The sequence below is a fragment of the Schistocerca serialis genome, chromosome 2 (genome assembly GCF_023864345.2).
Source record: "Schistocerca serialis cubense isolate TAMUIC-IGC-003099 chromosome 2, iqSchSeri2.2, whole genome shotgun sequence".
NCBI classification, from domain to species: domain Eukaryota; kingdom Metazoa; phylum Arthropoda; class Insecta; order Orthoptera; family Acrididae; genus Schistocerca; species Schistocerca serialis.
This window is the reverse complement of record NC_064639.1, coordinates 292243368-292265379: the sequence shown is the minus strand read 5'-3', so window position 1 is coordinate 292265379 and position 22012 is coordinate 292243368. Positions and strand designations below refer to the sequence as shown.

The 22012-nt window shown below is 45.7% G+C and overlaps 1 protein-coding gene across 1 annotated transcript in view; it reads left to right on the top strand.

Annotated features, from left to right (window-relative positions):
• The first annotated feature begins 405 nt into the window (after positions 1-405).
• Positions 406-22012, top strand: part of LOC126455917 (cubilin-like) — a 460250-nt gene continuing 438643 nt past the window's right edge. Inside the window, exons 1-2 of the mRNA XM_050091674.1 lie at positions 406-422; positions 597-826. Coding sequence (XP_049947631.1) covers positions 406-422; positions 597-826 — 247 coding nt within the window. The remainder of the gene's footprint in view (positions 423-596; positions 827-22012) is intronic.

Genomic DNA, 22012 nt, shown 5'->3' with positions numbered 1-22012 from the left:
CTGTAGATTAATATGTTCTTCACTTACATGAACTGTAAGTTTTCTACTTAACTGGAACAGAGTCCATGTGTTGCGGTTCGAGATCATCAACAATAATCCTCTTGCAGACAATGTCGGTAATTTATCTGTTACACTAATCTGGTCGCTATGCGCTGTTGTAACCTACGATGTGAACTGACAGACACCACTAGAGTATAGAGTCAGTGACAGTGAGTTAGTGCACTAGTGACAGACCCTCTGGTCAGCGGCTGCAGCCTAAATACTTGCTCTAGAGAAGGCGTTGGTGGCACGTTGCTTGTTCGTGTCTCTCTGGGCTTTCTAGTCACAAGCGTGCCGACAGGTGTGCTGGCAATAGCTTATGCCAGTGCAGTATTGATCTACGATACCACAAGGAAGTTTTCAGATATGGAGATATGGAAGCGGTAAAAGAGAGTGCGTCAATTAATTGTTCATTTAATTCGATCAACTCTCTCCACTCTTCGTTTAACCTTTCATTCACCAAACGCCTCACGCCGTGTGACAGTCTCCACAACCACCCCCTCCCCCCTTTGTTCAGAGACGCGTGACAAACGTCCTGTTGTGTTGTGTTTGTGCAGCTGCTACCGGGGTGACCACGTGGAGGTGTTCCTGTCGCTGGGAGGCGGGGGTGGTCCCCGGGCGGGCCTCAGCGAGCGCTCGTCGCCGTCGGGCGTGCTGTGCGGCGGCCTGCTCGACGTGCCGGCCGCGCTCTTCAGCCAGGGGCCCGCGCTGGCGCTCGCCATGCACTCCGACCGCAGGCCCGGCAACCACTCCGGCTTCCTCGGCCGCTTCCGCTTCCTCGACAGGCGTGAGTACCCACAACTCTCACCTGGCCATCGCCAAACTTTCTCAGATCACCGAAATGAGACTTCATTTTCACCAGTTGTCCAGTGTCGTCGAATAGGCTTACGTTACAGGGTGGTTTTGTGTGTGTGTGTGTGTGTGTGTGTGTGTGTGTGTGTGTGTGTGTGTGAAATCTCATGGGACTTCACTCCCAAGGTCATCAGTCCCAAAGCTTACACACTACTTAACCTAAATTATCCTAAGGAAAAACACGCACACCCATGCCCGAGGGAGAACTCGAACCTCCGCCGGGACCAGTCGCACAGTCCATTACTGCAGCGCCTTAGACCGCTCGGCTAATCCCGCGCGGCAGGGTGGTTTTAGTTTAACTTTCGCTACTTGAGAAGGTTCCTATGAAAAACAACTGCTCGTCGGACAGAACATTGTGGGAGCATTTGCAAGGATATGCGGAAGAGATGTAACGAATAAACCATTGAAAGAAACGTATTTTAATTTCCAAATAAGTGGGTAACATTTATTATTTGCTTACCATTCTTACGTTCCAGGTAACAAACATTGCTCATTATGACCACAATCTGCATCCACGACAGACTGGGACCACACTTGCCGGCCAGAGTGGCCGTGCGGTTCTAGGCGCTACAGTCTGGAACCGAGCGACCGCTATGGTCGCAGGTTCGAATCCTGCCTCGGGCATGGATGTGTGAGATGTCCTTAGGTTTAATTAGTTCTAAGTTCTAGACGACTGATGACCTCAGAAGTTAAGTCGCATAGTGCTCAGAGCCATTTGAACCACACTAAAAAAAACCCACAGTTGTTAGCGGCATTTTTCGACCCAAGGAATGTTCAGCTGTGTGACACAGCTCGTGCACTGCTGGAAAACACACACTGCGTCCGCAGTAACTTCTTATTTGATGCGCAACTCGTGTCGGCATCTCCGAGCGGGAATTCCAACGTCACTGTTAAGTGGAACATTGCGATCATGTTCTGCAACCCAGGAGCGAAAAAGAGGACCTCTATGTATTTCATTAACGCGTCGAAACTTGCAGCACTACCACTGTTGTTTTCGTAAAACACCTTGACGACTACAGCAGACCCATGTTGATTGTTTGCAGGTTGCTCATCTAACAGTTTCCGGGGACAATAAAAAGTTGCTTTGCAATATTTCATACAATTATTGACCGAAATTATAAAATGTAAAATGCTGTCATAATCTACTCATTAGGAGGTATTCCTTAAAGCTTTAAGAGTAAAGTCAAATATTAAAGACACAAACACTGTATGTGCCTTGACAATTTCACTCAAGGCGTGCAAATTACTTAGACTATATTCATCCAGGAGTGGATAGTGAGAGCACTTAGCGGCTTCCAGCATAGTTTAAACGTGCTGTTTTATACATGGGAGTTAGATTCTTTAATGAGTCGTGTGTGTGTGTGTGTGTGTGTGTGTGTGTGTGTGTGTGTGTGTGTGTGTGTGTGTGTGCGTGTGTGTGTGTGTGTGTGTGTGTTTGTGGGTGCGAGGGTAGGTGGGTGGGTTGGTGGGTGTGGGTGGGTGGGTGTTATTGGATAAAGCATAAAATCATTGTATAGAAGAAATTCAATGACAAATGAAAGCAGTAAAATGCCATCAAGTGAAGGGAGTCATCAAGAGTGACCTTGTCCCCGCCACGATTTAAAGTGCACTGTAACGATGCAAAATTCCCAATCAGCACTTGAAATATGCCGAGGTTGGTAGGTCTTTCTGCGCTCGGTAGCGAGTGTTCCTACATGCAGATCTAAGAAACGGCAGCTTATTGCAAATTACCACCCAGAAGGTCACAACATTCGTGCAGTTGAGTTTTCCCAAGCAGCACGGACATGTAATGGTCCTTCCACGGTGTGGCTGCCAAAGTCCGATCACGCCAAGTAAGAACAAAATCCGCCCATAGGCCTTGGTGGTCCCATCGGTGCTGACTGACCACTGTGTCATCCTCCGCCAGTGGTGTCTTTGGATGCAGTGTGAAGCGACCTGAGCCAGTACACAGCTCTCCCGGCCGTCTTTAACTTTCGGGAACTGTAGCCCTTACTAGCCAGTCAAGCAGCTCGATAGTTGATCTCACGTGACTCAGTGAATCCTGTTCCTGTCGTACTACCAAGGAAAAATCCCTGGCAGTACCGGAAATCGAAACTGGGTTCTCCGCATAGGAGTCAACAAAGATGGGCTCTCAGCTGCAGACATAGCACACCACGTACTTTCTAAGAAAATCGTGGAACAGTGATAAGTAGAGTAATAAACTAATGATTAAATGTAACGTTTGGAGAAAAGATACAGTAGCTTACGACTTACGAAGTCTCACTGGGACAAGAAAACCAAAACTTAATGCAGAGTGTTTCTGTAAGAGCATGCAAAAATTTAACGGGACATAGAGAATGTTACACAACGATTTGATGTAGGGAATATGGGGTCGAGGAAGCCAGGTTAAGGAGATAATAGGAATTAAATCACGTTACTGTGTACTTTTTTATTTACATTCTTTACACCTAACAGCAAGTACTATCGTTGATACAATGAACGTACCATTTGTACTGAATCTTACAAAATGTGCTGAAACTGAGGGCCACCAACCTCAGTGCAAGCATTACGTCAGCGAACAAGATTCTGACACACCCTGCTGCATTTCGAATCACATCACATCTACAATTCTGGCAACTAATTCCATCTCCGTATCCACTGGGTCCTCATACGCAAGTGACTAGGTATACCCATAGGAAATTACCACGGGAATTCAGGTCAGGTGACCTTGTAGGCTATTGAATAGGACTTCGCCTTACAATCCAGTGACCAGGAAATACAGCACTGAGATGGTTGAGGACATCCACACGTAAGTGAGGCGGTGTACCGTCATATTATATCCACATTCTCTCACGAACAGCCAAGGGTACATTCTCCAACAACTCAGGTATAACTATTTGCACGAACCTCAAGTACAGGTGGCCATTCAGAGGGCGAGGTAGGTGACATGGTCCAATGAGATTGTCGCCTACAATGCCAGCTCAGATATTCACAAAAAAACGTTCTTGATGGTGTGACTCTACTACAGAGTGAGGGATGTTTTCTCGTCCCACCCATGGCTACTTCTGCCGTTCGAAATACAATCCGAATCAAATGAGGCCACGTGAGTAAAAGGCACGAGTGGGTGATTAGGGTAACTGTTATTCATGGAGTACTCGCCGCACGCTAGTATGTGCAGCGCCGATTTATCATGCTTTACGACGGGTACTTTTAGTGGCGCCCGCTGCAACACTTTCCCAGCACCCCCCCCCCCCCCCCTCCTCTTCGAAATCGAATGTACGAGTGGTCCTCATGCTGCCAGGTCCCTCGTTTCATCTTTCTAATGAACCGGTCTCCCGCATACTTCGATTGAGAGAAATAGACACTCGTCGTGACGGATGATGCCTGTTAAGCAAACATTCCATGTACAGTCATTCAGCAGCGAGGGCAATGCAACGTACTTCCCCATACACAATGTGCAAGTCAGTGATTCTGCGAAATTGTACCGTTACTGCTCCATCATTTTGTAGTCTACGTCTCTCAATAGCACTGAGTAATGAATGGGTTTGTCGCTGATTCACAACACGTTCAGTCTTGGAACAATGTAAATTCGAGACAACATAGCTAGTTGGACAAGTAAAATATACAAAACCTGCGTCATGACTTTCTAGTAATCAGGCTCGTCCTCCTTGTTTCCTTGCAGGAAATAAAAAGCACAGTATGAGTAAACTTTTACGCTTGATGGTTGTAAATAAGCCGGAAAACTGTAATGTTAGACAAAGTGGCAGGCAAGTTTACTTCAATATCTCCTTGTGCTGGCTTCTCTGGCTCCAGATTCCCTACCTCAAATTGTTCAGTGGAGCATTCTGTACGACCCCTTACAAATTTTTTGAACGCTCTTACGGAAACACCCTGTATGAACTAAGATTAAAAAGTAACAACAAGAGAAGTTTAAGATGTAAGTTTTAATATTTACTTGGTGGTAGTGGCTTAAAATGTGAATCCTTAATTAAACATAATATGACACTGTCTATCTGACATCTGTCTAACGCTGCCCAGTAAAACAACGATAAAGAAGTTCGATTGTATACGAAATTAAACAAGGAATTCAATTAACTCAATTTATTACACGTAAATGCAAAATAAATAGTCTACCAATCGTTGACAAAGCTAAGCTAAGGCCTAGCCAAACTGGGGCATGGTATCTGAAATGTGACTGATATCAGCGCGTACGTTGATAAGTGGTACCGTGATTGCCAAAGGTTAATGTATTTAGATAGGAAGCGATATAGAACAGGATGCTTTTGCATCTATGGCCGGAGTTGAAAGCACGTTGGATCTCTAATCTTGAACCTCTAGCTGCAAGCAAGTCTTCAAAATGAGGAACGAAATTACTGAACATCGTTAAAGTGACACAACTTACTTACAGTCCGTCCCCGGCTGCGGCTGGATCTCACCACACTCATAATCTGCAAATGGGGGCTGCAATAGCTGTAGAATCAATCAGTGGCTGCGTATGAACAACTTCCGTCTAAGTTGCGCTCCGCAGGGTAAAATCCTCTCGCTGCCGAAGTGAAGTCTGCGCAAGGTGGTGCCAGACTGGATGTAACTTTCTGCAGTGTGCTTCCAACAGGGAAGACTCGGTTCATTACATCTTTCTGGCGTCACGTAATTTTGACTGGCTGATCGATAAAATATTTCGACTGCTGACCAGTAAGAAGATCTCTCTTCCTAATTCATTTCACATGTTTAGCCACTTGCGAAAATTGTCACACTTGGCGCTCCAAAACTGTGTCCTTCTATCTCCTTCTCTCCGTCTACACCTGCACGTCAGGCAATATGGATGTACCTCTGTAAGCAAACTTGAGTTTCTTACTCGGACTTCTAAATTGCTTAAGTTAATCAATGGTAGCATTTTTTTTTCATTTCGTTAAATATTCAGGTCTTTGTGGCCACTTGAACGCCATTGTTCTATTGGATACATCCGTCGTACGTCCCACATTGATTTCTGTGTCTACTGCACTAAGTGTTGCGTGTCTGTCAGCACTGAAAACTCTGCACAAACGCCGCTGCTCTCGTTCGTTAAGTGAAGGCCGTCGATCACTGTGTTGTCCATGGTGAGAGGTAATGCCTGAAATTTGGTATTCTCGGCGTACTCTTGACATTGTGAATACTGTCGTATTGAATTGCCTGAAGATTTCCGGAATTGAATGTGGCATGCATCTAGTTCCACTACCAATCCGCGTTCAAAGTCTTTTAATTTCCGTCTTACGGCCATAATCATGTCAGAAACCTTTTCACACGAGTCACCAGGATACAAATGTTAGCTCTGTCAATGCACTGCCCGTTATTACCTTGTGTAGGCGACACTACCTCATCTGTATGTGTGCATCCCGCTGTCCCAAGACTTTACCACCAGTGTAAAGACTGCAAAGAAGATCATTAATATCTAAGTTTGCACGTGTTAAATGTTTTTTGTATTCCCAGTGTGGCCTGAAGATGAAGCGTGTGCCCCGAAACATGATGCTTTATTAAATTATTACAGTAAAGCAACAAACATTTTTAAAAAAATCTTTTCATAACAGCTGTATTTCTTCCCAGACACTATTCGTAAAGCCGCGCGGGTAGCCGCGAGGTCTGTAGCGTCTTGTCACGGTTCGCGCTTCTCCCCCCCCCCCCCCCTTCCCCCGTCGGACGTCCGTGTGCTCTCTCGGGCATGGGTGTGTATGTTGTCCTTATCGTAAGTTAGTTTAAGTTAGATTAAGTAGTGTATAAGCTTAGGGACCGATGACTTCAGCAGGTTGGTCCCATAAGACCTTACCACTAATTTCCAAACCTATTCGCAAATGGAAGAGGGATGGCGGGGAAAGTGATACCAAATGTACCCTCCGTCACTCACTGTGAGTTCGCTTGCAGAGTATAGATGGAGATGAGAAGTACTTTTTATTTCCCTAAGCGAGCAAATCAAGGAAGACAACGAACATGTCATCAATTGCAGATCTCAGCAGTGGTTCATAGTAAAAACGTCGGCCACAACAGTCATTTTATTTCGTCTTACATTCGTCAATCATCCTTTCATACGCACCAGTTTAACTCAGTCGTCGACAGTATTAGTGCATTGTTTAGCTTCTTCAGAGTGTTTTGTTTCACCGAGCTCCTCTGAGTGCAAATCGGTATGATCAGAAGCAGCACGTATTCAGGATGACGCACTGGGTGGTAACGCGTGTGGGCAATAATTCACGACAGAGACTGGCTACATCGCGGCAGGGTAGGAGTTATGCTGCAGTACAAAATGCAACCCCGCACAGCCCGTTTTGCGGCGACTGGTGAATAATGGCCGCCAGGTTCCGGAAGCACACGTCACGGCTCTGGTGTCTGGGGCAGCGAAGGCGCCCAACAGTCCATCAGCGCGCCAAACTTGTGATGAACGGCCACCAGCCGGGGGCCGCATCAGTCTGGAGCGTGACGCATCTGCCCCCGGGCGCCAGTCATATTTCAGCTGGTACCCACCCTCCAAACAGGCTATTCTTCCACGGCACGAAAGCAGCTTAGCCGAAACTTGTGTCATAACTTGTAATCATTCAGTCAGGACGGTGTAGGCCCGCTAAAGACTTCATTCCCCACGAGTAACAGGCGATCAGTGAACCTGAAAGCATGAGAGGATAAAGGCCTTTCGCCAGATTTTCTTCCAGTCAGTTACCTGTTAACATAGTGACGAAGAGTAGCACTGGAGCAGGTGTCGCATAGAATAAACTGAAAGGAGTTTCATCGGCCTCTAGGCCTATTCTTGATAGACCATGTGCCTTAGTGGGATAGTGTTAGTTGAAAACAGTTTTGGTTGCAATTTTTTTTTTTTATTTATCAACTACACCTTTCACCTTATATAGGCATCTTCAGGCTGATATTAATTTGGCATTTCTTAGGACGATCCTTTAGACAATGTAGCTAAAGGACATCGTCAAGTATATCAGGCCGACATCGCCTTCGTTAACCCCAGTAAATACTTTCTATATGGACGTGAGTGCTACATTGTCTAAAGAATCGTCCTAAGAAATACCAAATTAAGATCAGCCTGAAGATGCCTACATAAGGTGAAAAGTTTAGTTGATAAATAAAAAAAACTAAAATTGCAAACAAAACTGTTTTCAACTAATACTATTAAACACTGGTTTGCTGATTCATGCCACAGATGGCTTGGAAGATTTTCATTAGTAGGATTTAATTCTAATTTTAGTGTTGTTAATAATGATATCTTAAGTGTCTGCCCTTGGTAGCTGAGTTGTCAGCGCGACGGAATGTCATACCTAAGAGCCCGGGTTCGATTCCCGGCTGGGTCGGAAATTTTCTCCTCTTATGGACTGGGTGTTGTGTTCTCCTTATCATTATCATTTCACCCGCATCGACACGCAAGTCGCCGAAGTGGCGTCAACTCGAAAGACTTGCACCAGGCGAATGGTCTACCCGACGGGAGGCCCTAGCCACACGGCATTTCCATATCTTGATTCATGGTAACCGTACGTTCACTGTTGCCATCGTAAGAACTGATAGTAGTGCTCCTGCCACTGCTGGGTGGGAGAGTTTTGATTCTCGAAATGTGATTGGTTATCGCGCGTGTTTCTCAGGTAGCTAATAAATATTTAGGTAGATCACCTAGATACATTTGTGATTGTACAGTTAATCTTCCCATCAGTTCTACAAACAAATGGAACCAAATAAAGTACACCGAGGGGACAAAAGTGAAGGGATAACGAAATTCTCATGTACAAATGGCTGCAGCCTCGCGTGAAAAATATTTAAAAGGGCAGTGCATTGTCGGAGCTGTCACTTGTGTTCATGTGATTCATGTGAAAACGTGTCCGAGGCGATTATGGCCGCAAAACAAGAATTAACAGACTTTTAACGCAGAATGGTAGATGCAGCTAGACACTGATATTCCAGTTTGGAAGTTGTTAGGGAGTTCAATATTCCGAGATCCACAGCATCAAGAGTGTGTCGAGAACACCGGCTTTCAGGCATTACCTCTCACCACGGACAACGCAGTTGCCGACTGCCTTCATATAACGATCGAGAGCAGCGGCCTTTTCTTAGAAATTTTAGTGGCAACAGACAAGCAACATTGCGTGAAATAACCCCAGAAATCAGTATGGGACGTACAGCAAACGTATCCAGTGCAGCGAAATTTGGCTTAATGGCCTGTGGCAGCAGACAACTCACGCGAGTGCCTTTGCTAACAACACGACATCGCCTGCAGCGTCTCTCCTGCGCTCATGACCATATCAGTTGGACTCTAGACGAGTGTAAAACGTGGACTCGTCAGGAGTCCTGATTTCAGTTCGAAAGATCTGATGGTAGGCTTCAAGTGCGGCGCAGATCCCACGAAGGCATGTACCCAACAACAAGGCACTGTGCAAGCTGGTAGTGATTCCATAATAGTGTGTGTATGTTTTCATAGAATGGACTCGATCCTCTTGTTCAGACTGCACCGATCATTGCCTGAATATGGTTATGTTCGGCTACTTGGAGACTGTTTCCGCCCATTCAAGGACTTCATGTTCCCAAACAACGGTGGAAGTTTTGGGGATGACAATACACCATGTCACGGGGCCACAATGTTCGCGATTGGCTTGAAGACATTGTGGAGAATTAGATCGAATGATTTGACTACCTACATCGCCTGACACACATCCCATCGAGCATTTATGGGACGGAATCGAGAAGTCAGTTCGTGCTCAAAGTCCTGCACCGGCAACATTTTCGCAAATATCGATGGCTCTAGAGGCAGCTTGGCACCAAATTTCTACACGGAACTTCCAACTCGCTGAGTCCATGCCACGATGAGTTGCTGTACTACACCAAGCAAAAGGAAGTGTGACACAATATTAGGAGGTTTGGGACACATCTCTAGCATCTGTTCAGAGATGGAGAGAAGTGCGCATAGGGCATGAGTGAGGCCCAGAGTTTGTGTACCGCGTTCAGCAAATCTCACTAGCAGCAGGACAACTCTTGATCTGTTTTTTTTTCCGAATTCATTGCGATAAATTTACCTCAGTCCGGCATTGCTTTAGTAAATGCATGAATTTCTCAGTACAGACAACAATCAAGCCAACAGTCACTGCACTTATTGCGAAAAAAGTTCGTGAGTAAATTTCAGGTGTCATTTGCGTCAAAGGGGCATGTTTTTTTGTTCATTCAAGTAATACTGAAAATCAGTAAGTTTACTTGGAATAATGTCACATAGGTGACATTTGTAAATATCAGTTGACATTATTTCTCACACAGATCAGTTTAAAGTGTATTTTAATTGAATAAATTAACGTCTTAATCTAAACTACTGCTTAATTTTTGGATAAAAATCATCTCCAATAGTGACTGAAGATTTCCGGCGTAAGAACTCAGTCAGCCAACGACCTTGTCAAACACGGCGGAGGAGCGGACTGAGATTCAGGGCACTCTCTTGCCCATGGGGTGCAAATTACCCCTAAAGGCGCAAGAATAGGCAATGATCAACGGCGTGAAGTTGCAGAAGACAATGGGAACCTCTGCATTAAAGACACGTAATGTATATCCACAGGACATCTGGCCTGTTATTGAAAAAGTCTCATGATGATATCTCCATTGACAAAAGATTTCGGACTAGTGTCCCATTCGGACCTCCCGGAGGGGACTGCCAAGGGGGAGGTGAACATGGGAGAAAAATTGAGTAACCAATAAAAGGAAAACGTTTTACCTTTCGGGGCGTGGAATGTCAGAAGTCTGAACCTGGCAGGGAAGCTAGAAAATCTGAAAAGGATAATGTAGATGTGGTAGGAGTCATTGAATCGAAATGAAAAAAAGACAAGGATATATGGTCAGATGAGTATAGAGTAATATCAACAGGAGCAGGAAATGGCATAGTGAGAGTAGGATTCGTTACGAATAGGGGGATAGGGCAGAGCGTGGGTTACTGTGAACAATTCAGTGATAGGTTTATTCTCATTAGAATGAACATAAAACCAACACCGGGAATAATAGTTCAGGTATAGATGCCAACATCACAAGCAGAAAATGAAGAGAGAGAGAAAATACGTGAGAATACTGAATTGGTAATTCAATAGATGAAGGGAGATGAAAATCCAGTAGTCAATGGAGACTGGAATGCGGTTGTGAGGTAGGGATTAGAAGAAAGGGTTACGGGAGAAAATGGACTTGATAAAAGGCACGTGAGAGGAGAAAGACAAATTGAGTTTTGGGATAAAAATCAGCTGGTAATAGCGAATACTCTGTTCAGGAATCATAAGAGCAGGAGGTATAGTTGGAAAAGACCGGGTTATACGGGAAGATTTCAGCTAGATTAGAGGATGGTCAGGCAGAGATTTCGATATCCTATACTGAACTGTAAGACGTGCCCAGTAGCAGAAATAGACAGATCAAAATTTGCTGGTCATGTAGAGTAGGCTGAAGTTTAAGAGACTAGTCAGAAAAATCAATGAGCAAACAAGTGAGATTCGAAACTACTAAGGAATGAAGAGACACGCTTGAAGTTCTCTGAGGCTATAGATACTGCGATAATTAGTAGCGTAGTTGGTAGTTCAGTTCAAGACGGACAGACAAATCCAAAAAGGGCAATCAAAGAAGATGGAAAGAAAAACATAGGTGCAAAGAAGATAACTGCGAGGAAACGATAGGTAGCAGAAGAAATAATTAAGTTGATCGATGAAAGAAGGAAGTAAAAAAAAATTCAGGGTAATTCAGGAATACAGAAGTACAAATTACTTAAGAACGAACTAAATAGGAAGCGCGTGTAGGTTAAGGTGGAATGACTGTTTGAAAAATGTGAAGAAATCTAAAAGGAAATAACTGTCCAAAGAACTGACTCAGGGCATGGAACAGTTATAACAGCACTCGGTGAAATTGAAAGCAAGGGTGGTAACATTAAGAGGGCAATGGGAATTCTACTGTTAAATGCAGAGGAGACTAGGTGGAAAGAGTCTAATGATATGATAGAAGAAGAAACTGGAGTAGATTGAGAAGAAACAGGGTATCCAGTGTTAGAATCAGAATTTAAAAGAGCTTTGGAAGACTTAAGATCGAATAATGCAGAAGGGATCAATAACATATCATCAGAATTTCTAAATTCATTGGGGGAAGTGTCATCAAAACGATTGTCCACGTTCGTGTGTAAAATGTATGAGTGTGAGAATATACCATCTGACTTCCGGAGAAAAGGTCAGCCAAAAATTCCGAAGATAGCAGCAGATGACAAATGCGAGAATTATCGCACAATCAGCTTAACAGCTCATGCATACAAGTTATTAACACGAATAATATCCAGAAGAATGGAAGAGAAAATGAAGAGTGCGTTAAGATAACGATCAAGTTGGTCTCAGAAAAGGTAAAGGCACCAGAGAAGCAGTTCTGGCGTTGCGGTTGATAAAGGAAGCAAAATTAAAGAAAAATCGTGACACGTTCACAGGATCTGTCCACCTCGAAAAGCGTTCGACAATGTCAAATGATGCAACATTTTCTAAACTATGAGAGAAATATGGGTAAGCTATAGGAGAAGAGGGGCAATATACAATATGCGCAAGAGCAAATAGGAAGAAATAAGAGTGAGAGACGAAGAAAGAAGTGCACGGCTTAAAATGTGTGCAAGACCTTTCAACCTGTACTTAACGGAAATAAATGAAAGGTTATAGAGTGGAAATAAAGTTCAAGCTGAAAGTTTATCAATGATAAGATTCGCTGATGATGTTGCTATCCCATATAAAATTGAAGAAGGATTATAGCATATGCTGAATGGTCTAAACGGGCTAATGAGCACAGAATATGGATTGGGAGCAAATCGAAGAAAGACAAAAGTAATGAGAAGTAGCAGAAATGAGGACAGCGAGAAGCTTATTAGGATTGGTGATCTCGAAGTAGATGAAGTTAAGGAACTCTGCTACCTAGGTAGGAAAATGACCCATGATGGACGGAGCAAGAAGAATATAAAAGGCAGACTAGCACTGGCGCAAACGGCATTCGTGGTCAAGAGAAGTCTGCTAGTGTCAAGCATAGGCCTTACTTCGAGGAACAGATTTCTGAGAATGTACTTTTGGAGCACAGCATTGTATGTTAGTGAAACGGTCTGTGGGGAAAGCCGGAGTGGAAGAGAATCGAAGCCTTTGAGATATCCTTGAGCTCCAGCAATCCAGGTTAACAGGAATTCATCGAAGGCCTAGGCCCCAGGTTATGACATCTTTCACTGTTTCCCAGGTGATTCACATTTATTAAATTTTTTTTTTTGAACGAATGGCAACAATAGTAAAACACAGTTAAATAATCTTTTAGAAATGAGCAGTTCTTAAACCTAAAAAACTAAAAAGTAAACTCCTTCCGCACAGGCCGTGAAGGCACAAAGGTACCGACCGGCCGCCGTCGCATCCTCAGACCACAGGCGTCATTGGATGCGTAAATGGAGTGGCATGTGGTCAGCACACCTCTCTCCTGGCCGTATGTCAGTTACCGAGACCGGAGAAGCTACTTCTCAATCAAGTAGCTCCTCAGTTTGCCTCACAAGGGCTTAGTGCACCCCGCTTACCAACAGCGCTCGGCAGACCGGATGGTCACCCATCCAAGTGCTAGCCCAGCCCAGCGCTTAACTTCGGTGATCTGACAGGAACCGGTGTTACCACTGCGGCAAGGCCGTTGGCGCTTTTAAAACAGTGAGTGTAAAAGTTTAAATGTCGCAGGCTAACAGAATGATTTTAAACTACAGACCAAAATTTTCTAAGGTCGAATGCTACAACGACGAGCACAAATTTAGTAACACGTGAAACGTTTAAACAAATTTAAATTACCAAAATTTAACACGGTCCTTTGGGAGAGTTTACACAGTTAAGCAATACAAGAGCCAGCAAATCTGACGGCCGACTAGGGAAAACTTGATACAGAAAGGGCTCGGCACGAAGACGGATCCAAGCCAAAAGACAAAAATACGCGAACTCAAGAGAGATTTAGGCCCACGCGAACCAGTGAAGAAGGAACTTAACCTACGCAGCAGTCACGGTCCCCTAGAGCAGCTTCACCCAAGCCGACGGCTGCGGCGAATCCCAAATGCTGGCCAGTAATATCGTGCCACAGGTGCGAACACGCTTATCAGGCCCGGAACAACTGCACGCATAGACTGCAGAAACAGTGGCTGACCCATCGTGCAACAGCGGGGCATTCCTAAAATAAACCTCATGCGACGTGAAGCTGCCTGGAATCACCAGCAGATCAATTAGTACGATAACATACACTCCTGGAAATAGAAAAAAGAACACATTGACACCGGTGTGTTAGACCCACCATACTTGCTCCGGACACTGCGAGAGGGCTGTACAAGCAATGATCACAAGCACGGCACAGCGGACACACCAGGAACCGCGGTGTTGGCCGTCGAATGGCGCTAGCTGCGCAGCATTTGTGCACCGCCGCCGTCAGTGTCAGCCAGTTTGCCGTGGCATACGGAGCTCCATCGCAGTCTTTAACACTGGTAGCATGCCGCGACAGCGTGGACGTGAACCGTATGTGCAGTTGACGGACTTTGAGCGAGGGCGTATTGTGGGCATGCGGGAGGCCGGGTGGACGTACCGCCGAATTGCTCAACACGTGGGGCGTGAGGTCTCCACAGTACATCGATGTTGTCGCCAGTGGTCGGCGGAAGGTGCACGTGCCAGTCGACCTATGACCGGACCGCAGCGACGCACGGATGCACGCCAAGACCGTAGGATCCTACGCAGTGCCGTAGGGGACCGCACCGCCACTTCCCAGCAAATTAGGGACACTGTTGCTCCTGGGGTATCGGCGAGGACCATTCGCAACCGTCTCCATGAAGCTGGGCTACGGTCCCGCACACCGTTAGGCCGTCTTCCGCTCACGCCCCAACATCGTGCAGCCCGCCTCCAGTGGTGTCGCGACAGGCGTGAATTGAGGGACGAATGGAGACGTGTCGTCTTCAGCGATGAGAGTCGCTTCTGCCTTGGTGCCAATGATGGTCGTTTGCGTGTTTGGCGCCGTGCAGGTGAGCGCCACAATCAGGACTGCATACGCCCGAGGCACACAGGGCCAACACCCGGCATCATGGTGTGGGGAGCGATCTCCTACACTGGCCGTACACCACTGGTGATCGTCGAGGGGACACTGAATAGTGCACGGTACATCCAAACCGTCATCGAGCCCATCGTTCTACCATTTAGACCGGCAAGGGAGCTTGCTGTTCCAACAGGACAATGCACGTCCGCATGTATCCCGTGCCACCCAACGTGCTCTAGAAGGTGTACGTCAACTACCCTGGCCAGCAAGATCTCCGGATCTGTCCCCCATTGAGCATGTTTGGGACTGGATGAAGCGTCGTCTCACGCGGTCTGCACGTCCAGCACGAACGCTGGTCCAACTGAGGCGCCAGGTGGAAATGGCATGGCAAGCCGTTCCACAGGACTACATCCAGCATCTCTACATCGTCTCCATGGGAGAATAGCAGCCTGCATTGCTGCGAAAGGTGTATATACACTGTACTAGTGCCGACATTGTGCATGCTCTGTTGCCTGTGTCGATGTGCCTGTGGTTCTGTCAGTGTGATCAAGTGATGTATCTGACCCCAGGAATGTGTCAATAAAGTTTCCCCTTCCTGGGACAATGAATTCACGGTGTTCTTATTTCAATTTCCAGGAGTGTATTTTCAACAAATAGCTTCCTGAATTAGCAATCCGGAGTAAGGTACAACAACATCCGGTAAACAATGATTGACAGACCAAATCGAGAAAATTAAAGAATACTGCAATTTGAACACTGGCGAGAACCAGCGATAAATACATTAAAATAAGCAAGCTACAAACATAGTTGAAGCACATTTTACATAATAATTATGAACTTCCCTTACGGGTTGATATCTTGGTTCTATTAATAAAATAATGGTCAGATACAAGACGACCCATATGACCCAATTAGCCTCCAAGCATCAGGTAAGAAATCTCGCCTTACAAAGCACAAGGGTGCAATCACAGAAAATTTCAAAGCTCTCCGGCAGAACAGGTAGTATAATAAAAGATCTGGCCAGATCCTAATCTATAGCATTATTAATTGAAAGAGCACATTACCATTTATTTCATGACAGCACCATTAACATCTACGACCACCGCCGTATGCCCACCGCTTGCACAGGCGGTGACACTGATAGTGTTAAGCATCATTTGGCAAGAACAAACACTATTAAAACAAATCAATATAAGACTATCCCCACAATCGCAACTAAGTTACGTTTCAGGAAAGCAACACAGGGCGCCCAGCGAACACCAAGGTGGGCAGACTCAAAGAGTTTCTATAAGTGATAAGGACCACGCTAACGGTGGATTCATATTTCCGAGATAGTACAAATTCACAACTCAGGGATGAATGACAGAGGGCAGGACAGTAACAACAGAACCCGCTAACGCTGCCAAAGTAGATCACACACAACGGCTTGACAACACGAAAGAGGTGCCGTTTCAGCGCGCCGAAATCAATGCCATTCCCGTTGCAACGGTTTCCTCGGAACGAATCGGTCAAGACACCAACCACGTGGCAGCACACGTTTCCTCCAACAGACTTCCTTCCTTCTCGTTCCCGGTGACTGTCTGCTCCACATTCATTCGCCTCGCAAACATTTCAGACCAGAAGACGCGGCACAAGAGCGCCGCCCGGCGACCAGAGAGAAAACCATTCAGAGATTCGATCTACAGACCGCAGTCGATACGAGTCGACTCTCTTCAGTGGTGCTGCAGAAGGATGTTGAAAATTAGGTGGACTAGAATGGAAGGGCAAGGTTATCTGGAGAATCGGCGAGGAAAAAAATATATGGAAAACACTGGCAAAAAGAAGGGACAGGATGGTAGGACATCTGTTTAGAGGTCACGGAACAATTTCCATGGAACTAGAGGGTGCTGTATAGAGTAAAACCTATGGAGGAAGACAGAAATTGTAATACATCCTGCAAATAATTGAGGACGTAGGCTACTAGTGCTACTCTCAGATATTAGGACAGGAGAGGAAGTGGTGGCGGGCCGCACTAAACCGGTCAGAAGACAGACGATTAAAATTTTTTTTTTAAATATAATAAAATATAATAAAAAAAATAAGAAGAGCGGGCTTGTGTCTTTGCTTCTGTTAACTGTTAACACCTAAGATGCTTATAATTTCATTCTTCGCATCATCCATTTCATTGTCCAGAATAGTCACACCTTTGGTGTGCTGAGTGAGAGAAAATATTTTTACACACAAGGAGTTTTGCAGCATGTGCTGCTTTAAAAGTTCTTGAGGTACTAAAACGGTTTTCTAGACTGTGGCTTGTTCTAGAACCTTGCCTTTCACTGACAATGGCTCTCTCGAACTGTCCTCACTGGAGAAACGTACCAGCTGAGTAGAGGTGGGTGAAGTCAAGTAGTGGGTCATGCCTGCGTTCATCAGTCGCAAAGAAGTTTAGAGAACAAGCGGTTATTTTTAGGAAATATGGCGCGAAAAGGTGACGTAGTGTGTTTCAGTGCGCGATGCGCAAGCCTCAGGGCAGACGGCGGACGAAGGCTGGCCGGCGCGTTATGCAGGTGACACAGTTTTGCAACGAGCCTCGGTATGTGTGTACGTGCGCGGGAGCCATCAACAGCCAGAACGCAGCATTAGCAGAATTACGCAGGCGCGGGCCGCGTGTCGCACGGTTGCGTTAGCCAACTCATCGAGAAACTTCAAATAAACACGCCGCCGCGTAACCGGCGGATTCAGCAGCGGTCTGCAGTATTTAAGGGCATCAGTGGTGGGCGTCGGCATCAGTTCGACCGATTGGGCGTTCGGTCGCTGTCACGTCGTCGTCATCAATGATGCTGTCCCCGAGGACCAGCCGGCAGAGGGCGTTGCCTGCTGCTGCACCGGCGACTCCCGGCGTCGTCACGAGCCACAGCGTCTAGAGGAGGCGAGCTAGGCCACACCTCATGCTGCTAGCCTCCAACCGCCTGCGCAGCCATTGACTGAGCATGGTGTCATGTTCCCCAGACTGTGCGCATCAGCATGTCTCCACCATGGCATGAGTGGTGGGGCTGAGCTACCAGAAAATGTACTGGAAGAACCAACAATAAAGAGGAAGATTGCTAAAAACAGCCACCTTCTTGTACCCAGCCACGCCCTACAACCCCGACCGCGTCACCCTCTCCGGTCATCCTATTATGGAAGCAAGAATCAGACTATGGTGTCCCAGTGCGGTAGACAGTTTAAATCTAACAGAAAGCTTCTAACTACAGGGCTCTTTGTTTAATTCCTATACGCCTTTCTCTTCTTCCATTTTTGAAACACCGAGGATATTTCTGAAATTAAAAAAGAAACCTTAAAGCCAAACGAAAGTAAATAAATGGCCTGTTACTTAGCCGCAGAGACGGATCAGTAGCCAGGCAGTAACAAAATTAAAAATAAAACACTTTCCTGTCTTCCTGCATAGTATTTATCTGACTGAGAACCAGCTTTCCTGTTCTTCCGACAGGTGGTAACTGAATATCGCAGCCGCAGGTAAAGTGATGTGCGACTTACACCGATATTATTGATGCAGCTGATGCATAACGTGAGATACAGAGTGTTCACAAAGCCAAATATTAATTTTCTATATTGCATAGTTACATTCGACAAAAGAAAAAAATTATCATCTTGTTGGCATCACCACATTTAACAGAAAATGAAAAAAAAGTTGTTAAACTTCAGGGAGTTCATAACTTTTTCTAGAATGACGTAGGTCTTCTTGGACAATACGACTATTCTCGTTTTCAGTGGTCGGGCATGGTCGACTAAAACCTCCAAGATGAATATTCCTGCCCTGACGGTTCCATACTGTCCAATATTGAACCACTGCACGTCCGATTGCGCCAGAGATGTGGATATTGTACAATTCGACCAGCCGACCAAGTGGAGCCTCACAGTGCCGCCCCTCTCAAACTCCGTCAGGTGCCAATAACGCTCTCTCACACGAGTACGTGGCATCTTCACATCCTACACAGTGATCCCTCAACATCTGACGTTATTCGAGCCCCTTTTGCACTGTACCCATACTGGTAAAAACACTAAACTCGAGCAACACTAATGTATTCTGGAAGCCGTTCTACCTGTCACAGAGAATTGCAACGCTAATCAGTGACATACCCGCCGATAGTGTGTCTGTGTAGAAAGTTCCACTGTCGTCCGACCATGTCTTGTGGGTGCTCCACTTTTTCGACCACGAAGTATATTCTAATCATTTGTATATTTGTGTTATATCTTCTTAAAGCGAGGAGGGCTGTTGCAGTCTCTCGAGCCGGTATTGGAAACAAAGAACTACAATGGCTAAATGCTTCATTCATCAGCCATTGATGTAACAAGGTGCTATACCTATGCAAATTGTAAGGGACGATGGAAAGAAGAATGCATGTCATCTGTGGTGTGTACACTTACACCTCTCCAGTGACTGCGAGAGAGAGTTGAGACGACCAGCCTTGCTCACGTAGTTTAAAAGAACCTTACAATCTGTAGCATTGTACCCAGAACTGATTGGGACTCTCTGATTCTGAGCCGAGCTGAAGGTTTGCACCAGGGACGCTGTTATATCCCGGACTTGTGCCGTAGAGTTGAGAATTGTTGGGCCTCCTTAATTACTTGGTTGTGCACTACTTATTGGAGACTGTTACTCAGGTACCTCAATGCGTGTAATGTTCTCATACAAAGTTTTTTGTTTTTATCTTAGGCACGACTCCAGTCAGTGCAGATTATGATAACCGTGGAAACCCTCGAAATGTTAGTGTAATATTGAAAGTAATTCCAGTAATTCCAGTTATAAACTGGAGAATCTTTCCTAAAAAGTCCCAGAGTTTATAAACCCGAAATATACAGCAGTGTCATTTTTGGAATAATAAAACTCTGTGTAAAAAGCAGCAGGCAAGAAAATTAGATTCATGGAAACACAAATTGTAGCTGCATGCGATATTATTTGGTCCATACTCAGTACCAAGGTTGGGCGTAAACTTTATCGACCACCAGACTCACCCTTAGCTGTGACCGAAAAATTTAGAGAAAACGTCTGTTGGCTAGTAAGAATATTCCCCACACATAATGTCATCACTAAAAGGGATTTTAATCAGTCCAAAACTATTGGGGATAATTATACACGTAGTATTGTAAGAGGTGAGTGCGATAAGGCATCCTGAGAAACTCTGAAACCTACCTAGGACAGATAGTTCGGAACACCACTCGTGATGTACATACGAGGGAGAGCTGAAAAACAATGTCTCCGAATTTTTTATGTGAAAATTCTTAAACATTTTTAAATAAAATAAACTGTGTTAACATTCTACATCTCTGAAAAAACATTGAATACTCCTGCAGCCACTTAATTTATTTACGCACAATGTTTCGGTGTTCCATTATACAGTCTTCAGGTCCCTTGACCAACGTAAACTGGCAAGAATCCAACCTCGAGTGCTGTCACAACATGAGCCACTATTCCGATGTCCGTAGGTGTTTGACTTACACGACACTATCCCTTCGCTCGTCAATAGTCGTCTAAACCAGAGATCTTCGGATATTGGTTATTTAATATCTGCTCCTCTTATGTCTGCACACTCCCAATTTACGTTGGTCAAGACCGCGTAATGGAATACCGAAAAATGTTTTATTTTTCACTTCATTCTGAACAGCCGAGTTCCCAGTAACCATCTGCTCCAAGGATAGACATATGAGGATTTTACTTCTTCATTCATCACGTCTACACATTTATTTCCCAACATAGTCACCCTGGCGACGAATACATTTCTCCGAACGAGAGACCCGTTTTTTGACTCCATTACTGTAGAGCGACATTGTAAACGGAGCCACAACCTCACATATGCATGCACCACTTCATCGTTTGTAAAGCGAAGTCCTCGAAAGTGTTCTTTAAGTTTTCGAAACAGATGAAAATCGAATTGGGCCCAGTCGGAACTGTATGGAGAATGACAGGTGACAGTGAACCCAAGGCGTCGGATTGTTGCAGATGCTGCAGCGCTCATGTGTGCTCTGGCATTGTCATGTTGAAGTAGAGTATGTTATGTTATGTTATGTTAAGAGGGGACCTAGAAACGACGGAGAGGCTGTTATGTTAAGTGGGGACCTAGAAACGACGGAGAGGCTGCTGTGTTAACTGGGGACCTAGAAACGACGGAGAGGCTGCTATGTTAACCGGGGACCTAGAAACGACGGAGAGGCTCCGCCCCCGCCACAGCCGCAATGGTGCACAACGTCACAACGACTACGGCAGTCCACTTCCCCCCTCCGCCGCCCCACACAGAACCCAGGTTTATTGTGCGGTTCGGCCCCCAGTGGAACCCCCCCCCCCCCCCCCCCCCCCCAGGGAACGTCTCACACCAGACGAGTGTAACCCCTATGTTTGCGTGGTAGAGTAATGCTGGTGTACGCGTACGTCGAGAACTTGTTAGTGCAGCAATCGCCGACATAGTGCAGCTGAGGCGGAATAAGGGGAACCAGCCCGCATTTGTCGAGACAGATGGAAAACCGCTTAAAAATCATTCACAGACTGGCCGGCTCACCGGACCTCGACACAAATTCGCCGGGCGGATTCGTGCCGGGGACCGGCGCTCCTTGCTGCCCGAAACCCGTACGTTACACCGCACGGCCAGAAGGAGAGTATGCTCAGTGTGTGGAATTCGAAACTCGATTGCAGTACACTGTTTCTCACGCATCGTCACAGGCCACACACCGCCGCGTTACACGCTACAATTCGGAGCCTTCCAGCAGGACTTGGTTATAACTCGCGTCAGCAAAGCGAGGGAGTCGACCTAGTAATATGCATGACATTTAATACCTCAAACGATACTGAGAACAGAATAAAAAATTCGGAATCATTACTTACCTGCCGGCCGATATGGCCGAGAGGTTGTAGGCGCTTCAGTCTGGACCCGCGCGACCGCTACGATAGCAGGTTCGAATCCTGACTCGGGCATCGATGTGTGTGATGTCCTTAGGTTAGTTAGGCTTAAGTACTTTTAAGTTCTAGTGGCTGATAGCCTCAGATGTTAGGTCCCATAGTGCTTAGAGCCATTTGAACCATTACTTACCAGAACACCTTCGCATATTACACGTAACGGCAATAAACAGACTTCTCCTCTTTGCGCTTATTTAAACTGTA